The following is a 17570-nucleotide window of genomic DNA, read 5'->3' as shown; positions in this document are numbered from 1 at the left end:
TCTGGGATAAGCAGGGAACGGTGTAAGTGGTGGGGACGGTGACTTCTTTACTTTGTCTCCCGCAGGTCCATGTTATACAATGGCTCTGACGTTATTCGTGATCTGGAATGGGTCATATTCGACGAGGTTCACTATGTCAACGATGCTGAGGTGAGGCTTGCCCGTAATATCGAGTCCCCGGCGGTCCGACAGAACTGGAGACCACCCAGGGGAAGAGGATTTAGAATCATAGAACCGTACAGCACGGAAGGAGGCCATTCAGCCCATCGTGCCTGTGCCGGCTCTTTGAAAGAGCAATCCAATTGGTCCCAATCCCTGCTCTTCCCCTTAGCTCTGCAGTTATTTCCTTTTTGAAAGTTACTATTGAATCTGCTTCCACCACCCTTTCAGGCAGCGCATTCCAGATCATCACAACTTAATGCCTTAAAAAAAAATTCTCATCTGCTCCCACTGGATTTTTTGCCAATTATCTTAAATTGGTGTCCTCTGGTTACTGACCCTCCCACCGCTAGAAACAGTTTCTCCCTATTTACTCTTATCAAAACCCCTCGTAATATCGAGAAAGAAAAGTCAACAGCAAAAGAGACCATTCTGTTCACAGAAGGTGGTTCCTGTAGTATTCCAGCTCCCCAGCCCAGCATATAACAGGGGAGTCTCGCTCTCGCTCGCTCTCCTGAGTCAGAAGGTTGTAGGTTCAAGTCGCACTCCAGGATTTGAGCCCAAAATGCAGGTTGACCCTCTCAGTGCAATATTGAGTGAGTGCTGCGCTGTCGGAGGTACCGTCTCTTGGATGAGACGTTCAATAAACCGAGGCCCCGTCTGCTCCCTCGGGTGGATGTAAAAGATCCCATGGCACTATTTCAAAGAAGAGCAGGGGAGTTCTCCCTGGTGTCCTGGGGCCAATATTTATCCACTCAAGCAACATCACTTTTAAAAAAAACAGATGATCTGGTCATTATCTCGTTTCTGTTTGTGGGACCTTGCTGTGCGCAAATTGGCTGCCGCGTTTCCCTACATGACAACAGGGACTACACTTCAAAAAGTATCTCGTTAGCTGTAAAGCACTTTAGGAAGCCTGAGGTTGTGAAAGGCGCTATATAAATGCAAGTCATTTCTCTTTCAGCGAGGTGTTGTATGGGAGGAGGTGCTGATCATGCTTCCAGACCATGTGAATCTAATCCTTCTGAGTGCCACAGTCCCCAACACTCTGGAGTTTGCAGACTGGATTGGGTGAGCATTTTACTTTTAAAGCTGCGGTGGGCCCCTCTCCCCTCCCACCTACCCCCCCCCCCCCCCCCCAATCTGGGATTGCCTCGTCCAAAACCCCACGGGGCGTGCAGATGGCGGAGGGGCAGAGGGTGGGATACTGGCTCGACTCCTGGCATTTGCTTTGCTGCCGATTTTTTTTTTAATATAAAGAGATGAATCTCAAACCTTAATAACTGTCATCTCCGCTTCATAGGGGCAAGAAAATGGAGTCTTGATCTATCGAAGACCAGCCAAACGCTTTAGTAGAACCTTCGATGTGAAGCGAGTTAACAGATTTCCCATTTGGCGCATTGCTATGAAGATGGCCCTTGTGTTAAAATGCAGAGCCCAAACGGACTTTAATATATTTAGGAATTACAGGACGAAAAGAGACCAAGGTCCATCTGATTTGCCTTCTACCATCCTGGTAGTCACTTAATACAACAATAATGGAATTGTTGACTAATCACAGCAATCAATCTCTATCAATGAGTCTCCAACAGACCCAGACATGAGGCGAGGAAAACCCCCAGTGGTGGAGAGCTTTGGGAACCATAGGTCCAAAGTCACCTGTTCCTCCCGAGCATGCTACACGTAGAATCATAGAATGGTACAGAATAGAAGGTGCCCATTCGGCCCATCGTGCCTGTGCCGGCTCTTTGAAAGAGCTATCCAATTAGTCCCACTCCCCCGCTCTTTCCCCATAGCCCTGTAAATTTCTCCTTTTCAAGTATTTATCCAATTCCCTTTTGAAAGTTATTATTGAATCTACTTCCACCGCCCTTTCAGGAAGCGCATTCCAGATCATCACAACTCGCTGCGTTAAAAAACTTCCTCCTCATCTCCCCGCTGGCTCTTTTGCCAAGCATCTTAAATCTGTGTCCTCTATTTACTGACCCTCCTGCGAGTGAAGACAGAGCAAATAAGGAGAAACTGTCAAAACCCCTCATCATTTTGAACACCTCTATCAAATCTCCCCTTAACCTTCTCTGTTCTCAGGAGAACAATCCCAGCTTCTCCAGTCTCCCCACGTGTCATGTCTCAAATGACCTGCATTTAAACATTGCATAGATACACACTACAGCAGGTGTGTTATTTGTCCCTATCACGGGCCGTACAGATTTATACCACAGGCCAGGGTGAAGTTATCTGCTTTCCCTGTCGCCAGCCCGCCTGTCAGTGATGGGGCAGAAAGGCTACCAGCTGGCTCGCCCCAGAAGTGGAAAGTCCCCCCACCCCCCCCCCAGCCGTAAAGTTTAAAATCCCTCTTTCCCACTAATTCCCACTGCTGATACTAACGGATCTCGATGTTGGGATTTACGGATCAATCCGACACAGCGTTAAAGAACACGCCTCTTTCCGACCCTCCGGGGCCACCAAATTCAAACGGCACCCACCGGCGAATGAGAAATAGGACTGGATTACCAGGTGTCTTGGGGCACGACTGGCAGAGTTTGTTCCCCTGTGGCCCGCAGACCACAGCTCGGACACCGTGTATGTCCGCAGTTACCCACGCTTCAATCCCTGTTTACCCAACGCACAGAGTGAGCGCTCTCCTCCGCGCTTATCCAGGAGAGCTTGGGCGCGAGGTCTCTCGTCGGCACGGGCACGACGGGCCGAATGGCCTCCTCCTGATTCTATAATCCCCCTCTTGGGCGGCAGAGATGAAAAGGTTTAAAAAACCCCAGCATTCCAAACCTAACAAGTTACATTAGCGGGTGACACATTAAGGTTGTGAAGGAAAAGTTACAATCAACGTGGTGACAGTCACCTTAGACAAATGTCCAACATCAAAACTACGCAATAATTACAACACGAGGTAACAGATCGCTCCTTCTCCTCCGATCCAGGAGCTTGGAGTCTTTTGCAAGGATGGTAGGGTTTATGTACACCAATTTAAAATAAAATGTGATCATCTTCAGGTTTCTTGAGTTTGATTTGCTAGGGCACAGATGATACTTTATCTGTAATGATATGTGGACCATTCCAGCTTGATCAGAATTTCTTCGCTTCTGCATTGCGTTTACTATAATTGAAATACAAAACCCGAGCAGCCTGCCGGTACAGAGCGGCCGGTAAAACCTCGAGCTCTTTGTCCGGCTCGGACCTTCCGACCCTTTCCAACGTTGCCTCGCTGGTTTACCCGGAGCAGAGTCTCACTGAATTTATTTATTGATCCAAAACAACGTGCACTGCAGGTCATTCAGCAACCGAAGAGAGAGTAAAGAGATGGGTTCACTTTTCAGCTAATCAGAATCTGTCCTGCCATCCCCCCCCACCCCCCCCCAACCTTGTACAGGTGCGGAGGGGCCCAGCTGTGTATTGCTACCATTTTCTGTATTGTATTTCAAGTGTTTGCTGTTTCTTTTTGCTTTGCTGATGCGCAGCGAGAAGCTCCCGATCCTAAATCTCGTCTCTTTTTCCCCCCGCCTTGCAGGAGGATAAAGCAGAAGAAAATCTATGTGATCAGCACCATGAAGCGCCCTGTCCCCCTGGAGCATCACCTGTACACGGGCAACAGCCAGAAGACGCAGAGCGAGCTCTTCTTACTGCTTGATGCTCATGGAAACTTCCTCACCAAGGGGTGTGTGTGTGTGTGTGTGTGTACGCACACTGTGGTGTGTGTACTGTGCATACACGTGTGCAGTGTGTCTGTGGTGTGTGTGGGTGTGTCTGTGGTGTGCAGTTGGGAACGAGTGTGTATAGTGTGGTGTGCATGTACTTGTGCAGTGTGTGCCAAGTGCATGTATACTGTGGTGTGCGTACATTTGCAGTGTGTGGAGTACATGTGTGCGTGAGTGCAAGTGCTGAGTGTGTGTGTAAGTGCTGTGTGCGAATGCGTATGCAATGTATCTGAGACCATATGCACATGCTGTGCGCAAGTGTGCGCACGTGCGGTGTGTCCCTGCGCGTGTGTATTCTGAGGGTTATAGGGCTGGAGAAGGTTACAGAGTCAGGGAGGGATGAGGCCACGGAGGGATTTGAACACAAGGACCGACTGAGACCAGTGACTCAGCACAGACCTGTTGGGAAACATTCAACAATAGAACTTCACGGCTGATGTCATGTCGATCTATGGTTCTATCAGGCTATTTTCCCCCAAGTGGTGAGCATTCTCCTTCAGCTACTAACTTCCCGCTCATCAGCGACGATGGGGCCAGATGAATTCACTCCACTGTTGTCAGTCCCATCACCCCATGTGCTCGCTGACCTACATTGCCTCCCAATCCAGCAACGCCTCGATTTTAAAATTCTCATCCTCTGTTCAAATCCCTCTGTAACCTCCTCCAGCCCTACAACCCTCCGAGATCTCTGCACTTCTCCAGTTCTGGCCTCTTGCGCATCCCCAATTTCCACTGTCCCAACTTGGGGGCCGTGCCTTCATCTAGCAAGGTCCTAAGCTCCGGAATTCCCTCCCTAAACCTCTCCGCCTCTCTACCTCTCTCTCCCCTTTTAAGACCCTTCTTAAAACCTCCCTCTTTGACCAAGCTTTTGGTCACCTGTCCTTAATAACTCTTTAAACGGCTCTGTGTCAAATTTTGTCTGATTTACGTTCCTGTGAAGCGCCTTGGGACGTCTTTCTACGTTAAAGGCGCTATATAAATGCAAGTTATTGCTGCTGAACTAACCTGGCCGCTTCAGTCATCTGTATCCCTTTCTGTGACGAGATCCTCTTGACATTGTCTATCCGGGACTTCCTTGGTCTTGCTGGGCTTCTTGCTCTGTGTACCTCTATGTGCAGGGCTGTGAAAGGTATTGTAGCTGTTTCCATTCTTGAAACAGGCCTAAATCATTGCAGTCCTCTTTCTTGGACCTTCTGTATAAGCGTTGTTTCTTGTCCAAGCCATGTTCTTCATATATCGTTATTATAAGGTGTCAGCCATGGCTCAGTTGGTCGCACTCTCGCCTCTGAGTCAGAAGGTCGCGGGTTCAAGTCCCACTCCGGAGACTTGAGCACAAAATCCAGGCTGACACTCCCGGTGCCGGTACGGAGGGAGCGCTGCACTGCCGGAGGTGCCGTCTTTCGGATGAGATATTAAACCGAGGTGTCCCCCCCCCTCGGGTAGATTAAAAGATCCCATGGCATTATTTCAAACAACAGTTCTCCCTGGGGCCAAAGTTTATCCCTTGACCAACATCACTAAAACAGATTATCTGGTCATTTATCGCATTGCTGTTTGTGGGAGGTTGCTGCGTGCAAATTGGCTGTCACAATTCCTATGTTATAACAGTGACTACATTTCCCCAAAAAAGCACTTAATTGGCTGTAAAGCATCCTGAGGCTATATAACTGCAAGTTCGTTCATTCGTTCTTGATTCTTTGCATCCTAGTATTCCACAACCAGCTCATCTCCGCTTTTAGAATCTTTTGCTCATCAACTTTTCTCGTTCCAACACTCGGTTATTCCTGTATTACAGGAATCCACCGCTTCATAAACTCTTACCTTCGATTTTACCAAAATATCATTAGCCTGCCTTATCCTGCTTAATTAGTTACATGGGCCTCAGTTTGTTCAGGTTAGCTGGTGTCCCCTGTACACTCACAGTTTTACTGTTCCCTCCCTGTTGGTGCTGATGTGCAGGTACTATGCAGCTGTCGATGCCAAGAAGGAGCGAGCCAGCAAGCACTCCCAGTCCTTTGGAGCCAAGCAGCCAATACATTACGGAGGGTCTAGTCAGGTGAGGCCTGCTGGACAAGAAGTGGAACGTTGCTGCTTTATGAATGGTTAATTGGGTCACTTTGCCCTGTCTGTTGTAGCCAAATGTGGAGTGGGGAGGGAAGGGACTGTCCAGGGAAGGAGCTGGAGCCAGGTGCCGGGGAGAGGGGGTGGAGGTGCTGGAGCCCAGGGACAGTGGGAGGGAGGCTGGGGAGAGAGTGACGGCTGGGGAGAGAGTGGGGGGGGGAGGGTGGTGGCTGGAGCTTAGAGCCAGAGGTGCCAAACATCAGAAAGCGTCATTGCCATATGTGGAGGAAAGTAACACGAGTTACACGTGTGTGTCTAACAGCAGCAAAGTGAATTTAATATACAAAGCCCGTCAACTAGAGGAACATGTTGGAGCATTTTTGGAGAGGAGGGGGGGAGGATGCCGAGCAGGAGACAGGAATAATGGCGGGGGGGGGGGGGGGGGGCAGGAGAGCCACTTTTTCAGTGTAAAAGGCCTTTTAAACTATGCAACTTTCGCAAATAAGATTTACAAATGAAATTGAAAACCAGGTGGAATTATTAGTCGCCCTCTGTTCTCTGCCCATCTCCAATATGTTTCACTCTGTACAGGATAAGAACGTGTGGTTGTCCTTGATTGACATGCTGCGGAAGAAGGATAACCTCCCCATTGTGGCGTTCACCTTCTCCCGGAACCGGTGCGATGAGAATGCCAACATGCTGACGACAGTCGACCTCACGACCAGCGTGGAAAAGAGCGAGATCCACATTTTCTTCCAGAAGTGCATTTCCAGGTTGAAGGGCACAGACCGAGAATTACCTCAGGTACTGCCGGGGGTGGTGTGGGGGGTTGGGGTCAGACTTTATATCCCAGTGCAGTGAGGTGTGGATCTGTTCACATCAAACAGCAATATCCGCCTGGACCACTTGGATCAGAGTGAGAGTAGTGAGTTTAAGAATCAAAGAAAAATCACATGTTTACGAGCTCATCATTGCCGCTTTAATGTTGGGTGTGTGTAAACGATGAGGGGGCAGTGCGATGGTGCACAATGTCATTCTGAGGAGCACCATTCAACCTCATAGACTACTAAAGTTGGCAACTTCACTTGTTAATATAATATATGCTTTGGTGGGATGGGGTGGGGGGAGAGGTGCCTTGACATTTTGTACAGTGATTGCTGAGGGTTTGATATGTTGGGGGTTCCTACAATCAGCAAGGGGTTTGGTGTTTTTGGGGTTCCCTACAGTGGGAAGGGGTTTGGTGTTTTTGGGGTTCCCTACAGTGGGAAGGGGTTTGGTGTTTTGGGGGTTCCTACAATCAGCAAGGGGTTTGGTGTTTTTGGGGTTCCAACAGTGGGAAGGGGTTTGGTGTTTTTGGGGTTCCCTACATTGGGAAGGGGTTTGGTGTTTTTGGGGTTCCTACAATCAGCAAGGGGTTTGGTGTTTTTGGGGTTCCCTACAGTGGGGAAGGGGTTTGGTGTTTTTGGGGTTCCCTACAGTGAGAAGGGGTTTGGTGTTTTTGGGGTTCCCCACAGTGGGAAGGGGTTTGGTGTTTTTGGGGTTCCCTACAGTGGGAAGGGGTTTGGTGTTTTTGGGGTTCCCTACAGTGGGGAAGGGGTTTGGTGTTTTTGGGGTTCCCTACAGTGGGGAAGGGGTTTGGTGTTTTTGGGGTTCCCTACAGTGGGGAAGGGGTTTGGTGTTTTTGGGGTTCCCTACAGTGGGGAAGGGGTTTGGTGTTTTTGGGGTTCCCTACAGTGGGGAAGGGGTTTGGTGTTTTTGGGGTTCCCTACAGTGGGGAAGGGGTTTGGTGTTTTTGGGGTTCCCTACAGTGGGGAAGGGGTTTGGTGTTTTTGGGGTTCTCTACAGTGGGGAAGGGGTTTGGTGTTTTTGGGGTTCCCTACAGTGGGGAAGGGGTTTGGTGTTTTTGGGGTTCCCTACAGTGGGGAAGGGTTTTGGTGTTTTTGGGGTTCCCTACAGTGGGGAAGGGGTTTGGTGTTTTTGGGGCTCCCTACAGTGGGGAAGGGGTTTGGTGTTTTTGGGGTTCCCTACAGTGGGAAGGGGTTTGGGGTTCCCTACAGTGGGGAAGGGGTTTGGTGTTTTTGGGGTTCCCTACAGTGGGGAAGGGGTTTGGTGTTTTTGGGGTTCCCTACAGTGGGGAAGGGGTTTGGTGTTTTTGGGGTTCCCTACAGTGGGGAAGGGGTTTGGTGTTTTTGGGGTTCCCTACAGTGGGGAAGGGGTTTGGTATTTTTGGGGTTCCCTACAGTGGGGAAGGGGTTTGGTGTTTTTGGGGTTCCCTACAGTGGAAAGGGGTTTGGTGTTTTTGGGGTTTCCCACAGTGGGAAGGGGTTTGGTTCGTTGGGATCTAATGGGTTGGATTGGGCATCTATTTGCTGTGAAGGTGAAAACCTTTTGTACAAAAGCCTGTCGGTACAGAAATGCTTCAGCCTAAAGGCATTTCTTAGGTCTTCATCTTTTTGCTTGCTCCTGTTGGAACAGTAAAAGTTCATTTTTAATTTTTGTTGGACAGGTACTTCAAATGGTGGGACTATTGAAACGGGGGATTGGTGTCCATCACAGTGGGATTCTTCCAATCCTGAAGGAAGTTATTGAGATGTTGTTTACCAGGGGCCTAGTAAAGGTAAGAATCCTTAGTGTGGATAGTAAGTCCCCTCTTCATAGAGATTTACTGGATAACACTAGGAAGATAAGGATATAAATGGGGGAGAAGAGCAGAGAGATCTGGGAATACAGATACATAAATCGCTGAAAGTAGCAAAGCAAGTTGATGAGGCCATAAAGAGTGCAAACAAAGTACAGGGGTTCATTCCTAGAATAGAATGCAAAAGCACGGAGGTAACGATTAAATTTATGTACATCCTTGGTTAGACCACACTTGGAGTACTGTGCGCAGTTCTAGTCTCCATACTACAGAAAGGATATAGGAGCATTGGGGAAGTTACAGAAAAGATGTTGCCAGAATTGAGAGGGTACAACTATCAGGAGAGATTGAACAGACCTGGGGCTCTTTTCTCTGCAAAAGAGGAGATCTGATAGAGGTCTTTAAAATTATGACGGGGTTTGATGGGGTGGATGTGGAGAAATTGTGGTTGAGACTAGAACAAGGGGACATAAATATAAGATAGTCACTAACCAATCAAATAAAGAATTAAGGAGGAATTTCTTTACACAGCGAGTGGTGAGAATATGGAACTCGCTGCCACATGGAGTGGTTGAAGCAGATGGAATTAAAGCAGAGAAGGTTAAGGGGAGATTTGATCGAGGTGTTTAAAATCATGAAGGGTTTTGATAGAGTAAATAAGGAGAAACTGTTTCCAGTGACAGAAGGGTCGGTAACCAGAGGACACAGATTTAAGGTGATTGGCAAAAGAACCAGAGGGGAGATGAGGAAACATTTTTTTATGCAGCGAGTTGTTCTGATCTGGAATGCGCTGCCTGACAGGGCGGTGGAAGCAGATTCAATAATAATTTTTAGAAGGGAATTGGATAAATACTTGAAAGGAAAGAAATTGCAGGGCTACGGGGTTGGAGGGGGGCGGGGGAAGAGGCGGAGGCTCATGTGGAGTATAAACACCGGCGTGGACTCGTTAGGCCAAATGGCTTAAGAAGGCAGAGGGACAATCAATGTAATTCCTGCTGTGGTTACTAGTTAGAACTGATTGCGCTGAGCGTCTGTAGGTCAAGTGGTTTATCGCTCAGTTAGAATCATAGAATGGTTACAGCAAAGAAGGAGGCCATTCGGCCCGTCAAGCCCGTGCCGGCGCTCTGCAAAAGCAATCCAGCTAGTCCCGCTCCCCCGCCCTTTCCCCGTCGCCCTGCAAGTTTCCAGCATCTTCGCTGCCTCCAGAACTCTTGTCAGCCGTGGCTCAGTGGGCAGCACACTCACCTCAAAAAGGTGGTGGGTTCAAGCCCCACTCCAGGGACTTGAGCACAAAATCCAGGCCAACACCGAGGGAGTGCTGCACTGTCGGAGGTGCCATCTTTTGGATGAGACATTAAACCGAGGCACTGTCTGCCCTCTCAGGTGAGACGTAAAAGATCCCATAGCCACTATTGGACAAATAGCAGGGGAGATCCTCACTGGTGTCCTGGCCAACACTCCTCCCTCAGTCAAAAGCACCAGAACGGATGATCTCATTTGCTGTTGGCGGGATCTTGCTGTGCGCAAATTGGCTGTTCTGATCTGCCTACAACAGTGTCCGCACTCTAAAAGTACATCATTGGCCATGAAGGATTTGGGACACCCTGAGGATGTGAAAGGCCCTGTATAAATACGAGCTCTTTCTCTCTCTTGATGTTGAATTTCAGTGCTTGGGATTCATTGCAGTAAATTGTGTTCCATCACATTACTTGGCCTAACCATGGGCTTCATGTGGTCAGGTGGAGGGAAAGCGTTCCTTGAATATGAAGGACCTTCCTAACTGGGATCACGTAAAGGGCTTCTGCGTGGTGAATCTCTCTCATGGACAGCATTGTCACATTTCCTTTAGTGGCATAGACTTGAAAGAACTTGTATTCGTATAGCGCCTTCTCACATCTTCAGGATGTCCCAAAGCGCTGACCTACATTGGTTCCCCGTCCGGCAACGCCTCGATTTTAAAATACTCACCCTTGTGTTCAAATCCCTCCATGGCCTCGCCCCCTCCCTATCTCTGTAACCTCCTCCAGCCCCACAACCCTCCGAGATCTCTGCGCTCCTCCGATTCTGGCATCTTGCGCATCCCAAATTTTAAACCCAGTTTCCTTCACTCCGCCATTGGCGGCCGTTCCATCAGCTAGGCCCTAAGCTCTAGAATTCCCTCCCTAAACCTCTCCGCCTCTCTACACCTCTCTCCTTTTAAGAAGCTCCTTAAAACATACCTCTTTGACCAAGCGTTTGGTCACTTGTCCAAATAGCTCCTTATGCGGCTCGGTGTCAAATTGTATCTGATTTACGTTCCTGTGAAGCGCCTTGGGACGTTTTACTACGTTAAAGGCGCTGTAAAAATGCAAGTTGTTGTTCACAGCTGGGGAGCTGCTTTTGAAGTGTCGTCACTGCTCTCGTGTAGGAAAACATGGCAGCCATTTAGTGCACAGCAAGATCCCACAAACAGCAGTGACCAGTTGAGCAGTTTTTTTTTTTCGGTGGCGTTGGTTGAGGGAGCGGTGTTGTTCACGACACCTGGAGATCTCTGCTGCTCTTCTTCGAATCAAAATGATAATTTTGAATGGCGGAGCAGGCCCGAAGGGGCCGAATGGCCTACTCTTGCTCCTATTTTCTGTGTTTCTGTGAATAGTGCCGTGCAAGCTTTCACGTCCACCTGAACAAGCGGACGGGGCCTCGGTTTGACGTCTCGCCCAAAAGACGGCACCTCTCTCTAGCGATGGCTGAGATCGTGTATCCTGAAGCGGGGTTTGAGCCCAGGAACTGTTGGCTCAGGCGAGAGTGCGACTTAATTGAGCCAAGGTGACGCTAGATTAGTATCGGTGCGTCGGCACGGTGACCGGCACTGGTCCAGTATTAGGAATTTTTTTTTTTTAAGTGCTTTTCCTTGCGTTCCAGATCCTGTTTGCGACCGAGACCTTCGCCATGGGAGTGAACATGCCGGCCAGGACCGTGGTGTTCGATACAATCCGGAAACACGACGGCACAAACTTCCGCGATCTCACGCCAGGTGACGAACTGACACACGCTACCGTTGCGACAAGCTAACCGTACAGCTCGCAGAGATCCCCACGTTTACGCCAATCCTTGGGGGACATAACGGGGTTAACCCGCCCGTATGATAGGAACAGGAGGAGGCCATTCAGCCCCTCGAGCCTGTTCCACCGTTCAATTAGATCATGGCTGATCTGTATCTTAACTCTTGGTTCCATATCCCCTTAATCCCCTAACCCAACAAAAATCCATCAATCTCAGTTTTGAAATTTTCAATTGACCCCCAGCCTCAACAGCTTTTCGAAGGGGAGAGTTCCAGATTTCCACTCCCCTTTGTGTGAAGAAGTGCTTCCTGATTTCACTCCTGAACGGCCTGGCTCTAATTTTAAGGTTATGCCCCCTTGTTCTGGACTCCCCCACCAGAGGAAATAGTTTCTCTCTCTCTACCCTATCATATCCTTTAAACACCTCAATTCGATCGCCCCTTAGTCTTCTATACATCGAGGGAATACGAGTCTACGCAACCTGTCCCCGTAATTTAACCCTTTTGACCCTCTACCTGCGATGCCTTTGTGTTCGACGCAGGTGAATACATTCAGATGGCTGGGCGAGCAGGAAGAAGAGGCCTGGACACGACCGGAATGGTGATCATCCTGTGTAAGTCTGGGGTCCACGAGATGTCCGACCTCCATAAGATGATGTTGGTAAGAAATGTGAACAATCAGCTCAGGGGTGGGAGGGCTGGGCGGCCATTAACAGGGGCCACTTTGTGGCGAGGGGGGGTGCAGATTAAAACTTTCTGATCTTGGAGATCAGCGTGCTGCTTTGCAGGAGTCTTTGTTTCCCTTGTGGCCTCGAGCATTGTGTGGAAAGTAAAACGACAGCGATACATTTTGGGGACCGGTTCGTTGCTCATTCGTCGCGTTGCTGTTTGTGGGATCTTGCTGTGTAATTCTGGCTGCCTCGTTTGCCTATGTAACGGCAGTGACTGCACTTCGAAGGTGTTTTGTGGGAAGAGCTTTGAGACGCCTCTCGGAGAATCAACGAGGTGCTAGATAAATACAATCTCAAGTCCAAATACCCGCCTTTGCTCCATAATCCCTCGATGCCCCTTACCTAACAAAAAATCTATCGATTTCAGTCCCTCATCGCTGGTATCATCCTGGTAAATCTCTTCTGCTCCCTCTGCAAATTGCCCTGATGTATGAATCGTAGGCCAAATGTACCAAATTATATAGTTACAGTAAAATTTGTTTATTTGTTTTTATTAAGCACAAGTAGAGGGCCCATAAAACAGGATCTGACCAGGTGAAGTGTCGAGAGTTAGTGTAACCTGCCAGTACAGAACCTCCTCTTGTTAGACCCAAAACAGGTCCAGTTAAGTGGCTTTTGATCCTGTTCATAAAATTTCCCTGAAGTGCCCTTTTCACCTTCCTGCACCCCTCGATTACTAACTTCAGTTTGAATCGTCCCAAGAAAAAGGTCTTGAATTTTTCAGAGATCTCTCTCTCTCCCACTCCCACTCCCACTCCCACTCCCACTCCCTCGCTCCCTTCCTGTTATCTGGGAGCCATGGTGCGCGGTTTTCATTTAGCCCTCTTTGTGTTGCTCTTGTTGCAGGGTAAACCCACGTTGCTGCAGTCCCAGTTCCGCCTGACGTACACCATGATCCTCAACCTGCTGCGGGTGGAGGCGCTCCGGGTCGAGGACATGATGAAGCGCAGTTTCTCCGAGTTTCACACCAGGAAAGATGTCAAGGTGCTCACCAGCCTTCTGTGTGTCTGTGTGTTTTTGCCTGTGTACATTTGACAGTGACAACAGCGTGCATTTATATAGCGCCTTTAATATAGTAAAAACGTCCCAAGGCGCTTCACAGGAGCGTGTTCAATCAAAAATTTGACACCCAGTCCTATAGCGATATTAGGACAGGTGACCAAAAGCTTGGTCAAAGAGGTAGGTTTTAAGGAGCGCCTAATATTGGCACAATCCCGAGGATACCCTTCTAATACTGGTACACCATTCTAATATTGGCACAATCCCGAGGATACCCTTCTCATATTGGCGCACTCCCAGGAACACCATTCTAATATTGGCGCACTCCCAGGCACACCCTTCTAATATTGGCGCACTCCCAGGCACACCATTCTAATATTGGCACACTCCCAGGCACACCCTTCTAATATTGGCACACTCCCAGGCACACCATTCTCATATTGGCACACTCCCAGGAACACCATTCTAATATTGGCGCACTCCCAGGCACACCATTCTCATATTGGCACACTCCCAGGCACACCATTCTAATATTGGCGCACTCCCAGGAACACCATTCTAATATTGGCACACTCCCAGGCACACCATTCTAATATTGGCGCACTCCCAGGAACACCATTCTCATATTGGCACACTCCCAGGCACACCATTCTAATATTGGCACACTCCCAGGCACACCATTCTCATATTGGCACACTCCCAGGCACACCATTCTAATATTGGCACACTCCCAGGCACACCATTCTCATATTGGCGCACTCCCAGGAACACCATTCTAATATTGGCACACTCCCAGGAACACCATTCTAATATTGGCGCACTCCCAGGAACACCATTCTAATATTGGCACACTCCCAGGCACACCATTCTCATATTGGCACACTCCCAGGCACACCATTCTAATATTGGCACACTCCCAGGCACACCATTCTAATATTGGCACACTCCCAGGAACACCATTCTAATATTGGCGCACTCCCAGGAACACCATTCTAATATTGGCGCACTCCCAGGAACACCATTCTAATATTGGCACACTCCCAGGCACACCATTCTAATATTGGCACACTCCCAGGAACACCATTCTAATATTGGCACACTCCCAGGCACACCATTCTAATATTGGCGCACTCCCAGGCACACCATTCTCATATTGGCACACTCCCAGGCACACCATTCTAATATTGGCACACTCCCAGGCACACCATTCTCATATTGGCACACTCCCAGGAACACCATTCTAATATTGGCACACTCCCAGGCACACCATTCTAATATTGGCGCACTCCCAGGAACACCATTCTAATATTGGCGCACTCCCAGGAACACCATTCTAATATTGGCACACTCCCAGGCACACCATTCTAATATTGGCACACTCCCAGGCACACCATTCTAATATTGGCGCACTCCCAGGCACACCATTCTCATATTGGCACACTCCCAGGCACACCATTCTAATATTGGCACACTCCCAGGCACACCATTCTAATATTGGCACACTCCCAGGAACACCATTCTAATATTGGCGCACTCCCAGGAACACCATTCTAATATTGGCGCACTCCCAGGAACACCATTCTAATATTGGCGCACTCCCAGGAACACCATTCTAATATTGGCGCACTCCCAGGCACACCATTCTAATATTGGCGCACTCCCAGGAACACCATTCTAATATTGGCACACTCCCAGGAACACCATTCTAATATTGGCACACTCCCAGGCACACCATTCTAATATTGGCACACTCCCAGGCACACCATTCTAATATTGGCGCACTCCCAGGAACACCATTCTAATATTGGCGCACTCCCAGGCACACCATTCTAATATTGGCGCACTCCCAGGCACACCATTCTAATATTGGCACACTCCCAGGCACATCATTCTAATATTGGCACACTCCCAGGCACACCATTCTAATATTGGCGCACTCCCAGGAACACCATTCTCATATTGGCACACTCCCAGGCACACCATTCTAATATTGGCGCACTCCCAGGAACACCATTCTCATATTGGCACACTCCCAGGCACACCATTCTAATATTGGCGCACTCCCAGGAACACCATTCTCATATTGGCACACTCCCAGGCACACCATTCTAATATTGGCACACTCCCAGGCACACCATTCTAATATTGGCGCACTCCCAGGAACACCATTCTAATATTGGCGCACTCCCAGGAACACCATTCTAATATTGGCACACTCCCAGGCACACCATTCTAATATTGGCACACTCCCAGGCACACCATTCTAATATTGGCGCACTCCCAGGCACACCATTCTCATATTGGCACACTCCCAGGCACACCATTCTAATATTGGCACACTCCCAGGCACACCATTCTAATATTGGCACACTCCCAGGAACACCATTCTAATATTGGCGCACTCCCAGGAACACCATTCTAATATTGGCGCACTCCCAGGAACACCATTCTAATATTGGCGCACTCCCAGGAACACCATTCTAATATTGGCGCACTCCCAGGCACACCATTCTAATATTGGCGCACTCCCAGGAACACCATTCTAATATTGGCACACTCCCAGGAACACCATTCTAATATTGGCACACTCCCAGGCACACCATTCTAATATTGGCACACTCCCAGGCACACCATTCTAATATTGGCGCACTCCCAGGAACACCATTCTAATATTGGCGCACTCCCAGGCACACCATTCTAATATTGGCGCACTCCCAGGCACACCATTCTAATATTGGCACACTCCCAGGCACATCATTCTAATATTGGCACACTCCCAGGCACACCATTCTAATATTGGCACACTCCCAGGCACACCATTCTAATATTGGCGCACTCCCAGGAACACCATTCTAATATTGGCACACTCCCAGGCACACCATTCTAATATTGGCGCACTCCCAGGCACACCATTCTAATATTGGCGCACTCCCAGGAACACCATTCTAATATTGGCACACTCCCAGGCACACCATTCTAATATTGGCGCACTCCCAGGCACACCATTCTAATATTGGCACACTCCCAGGCACACCCTTCTAATATTGGCGCACTCCCAGGAACACCATTCTAATATTGGCACACTCCCAGGCACACCATTCTAATATTGGCACACTCCCAGGCACACCCTTCTAATATTGGCACACTCCCAGGCACACCATTCTAATATTGGCGCACTCCCAGGCACACCATTCTAATATTGGCACACTCCCAGGCACACCATTCTAATATTGGCGCACTCCCAGGCACACCATTCTAATATTGGCGCACTCCCAGGCACACCATTCTAATATTGGCGCACTCCCAGGCACACCCTTCTAATATTGGCACACTCCCAGGCACACCATTCTAATATTGGCACACTCCCAGGAACACCATTCTAATATTGGCGCACTCCCAGGCACACCCTTCTAATATTGGCACACTCCCAGGAACACCATTCTAATATTGGCGCACTCCCAGGAACACCATTCTAATATTGGCGCACTCCCAGGCACACCATTCTAATATTGGCGCACTCCCAGGCACACCATTCTCATATTGGCGCACTCCCAGGCACACCATTCTAATATTGGCACACTCCCAGGAACACCATTCTCATATTGGCACACTCCCAGGCACACCATTCTCATATTGGCACACTCCCAGGAACACCATTCTAATATTGGCACACTCCCAGGCACACCATTCTCATATTGGCACACTCCCAGGCACACCATTCTCATATTGGCGCACTCCCAGGAACACCATTCTAATATTGGCGCACTCCCAGGCACACCATTCTAATATTGGCACACTCCCAGGCACACCATTCTCATATTGGCGCACTCCCAGGAACACCATTCTAATATTGGCGCACTCCCAGGCACACCATTCTAATATTGGCGCACTCCCAGGCACACCATTCTAATATTGGCACACTCCCAGGCACACCATTCTAATATTGGCACACTCCCAGGCACACCATTCTCATATTGGCGCACTCCCAGGAACACCATTCTAATATTGGCACACTCCCAGGAACACCATTCTAATATTGGCACACTCCCAGGAACACCATTCTCATATTGGCACACTCCCAGGCACACCATTCTCATATTGGCACACTCCCAGGAACACCATTCTAATATTGGCACACTCCCAGGCACACCATTCTCATATTGGCACACTCCCAGGAACACCATTCTAATATTGGCACACTCCCAGGAACACCATTCTCATATTGGCAC

At 49.0% G+C, this 17570-nt stretch overlaps 1 protein-coding gene across 1 annotated transcript in view; it reads left to right on the top strand.

Annotated features, from left to right (window-relative positions):
* Nucleotides 1–17570, top strand: part of skic2 (SKI2 subunit of superkiller complex) — a gene marked incomplete at its 5' end in the record, with an annotated part of 41543 nt that overhangs the window by 9086 nt on the left and 14887 nt on the right. The window contains 9 exons of the mRNA XM_067973740.1: nucleotides 66–150; nucleotides 1124–1230; nucleotides 3686–3832; nucleotides 5832–5928; nucleotides 6525–6737; nucleotides 8440–8550; nucleotides 11473–11584; nucleotides 12154–12272; nucleotides 13189–13326. Coding sequence (XP_067829841.1) covers nucleotides 66–150; nucleotides 1124–1230; nucleotides 3686–3832; nucleotides 5832–5928; nucleotides 6525–6737; nucleotides 8440–8550; nucleotides 11473–11584; nucleotides 12154–12272; nucleotides 13189–13326 — 1129 coding nt within the window. The remainder of the gene's footprint in view (nucleotides 1–65; nucleotides 151–1123; nucleotides 1231–3685; nucleotides 3833–5831; nucleotides 5929–6524; nucleotides 6738–8439; nucleotides 8551–11472; nucleotides 11585–12153; nucleotides 12273–13188; nucleotides 13327–17570) is intronic.

Source organism: Heptranchias perlo, chromosome 39 (assembly GCF_035084215.1).
Source record: "Heptranchias perlo isolate sHepPer1 chromosome 39, sHepPer1.hap1, whole genome shotgun sequence".
In the NCBI taxonomy this organism is placed as follows: domain Eukaryota; kingdom Metazoa; phylum Chordata; class Chondrichthyes; order Hexanchiformes; family Hexanchidae; genus Heptranchias; species Heptranchias perlo.
This window is presented reverse-complemented; position numbering and strand designations above follow the sequence as displayed.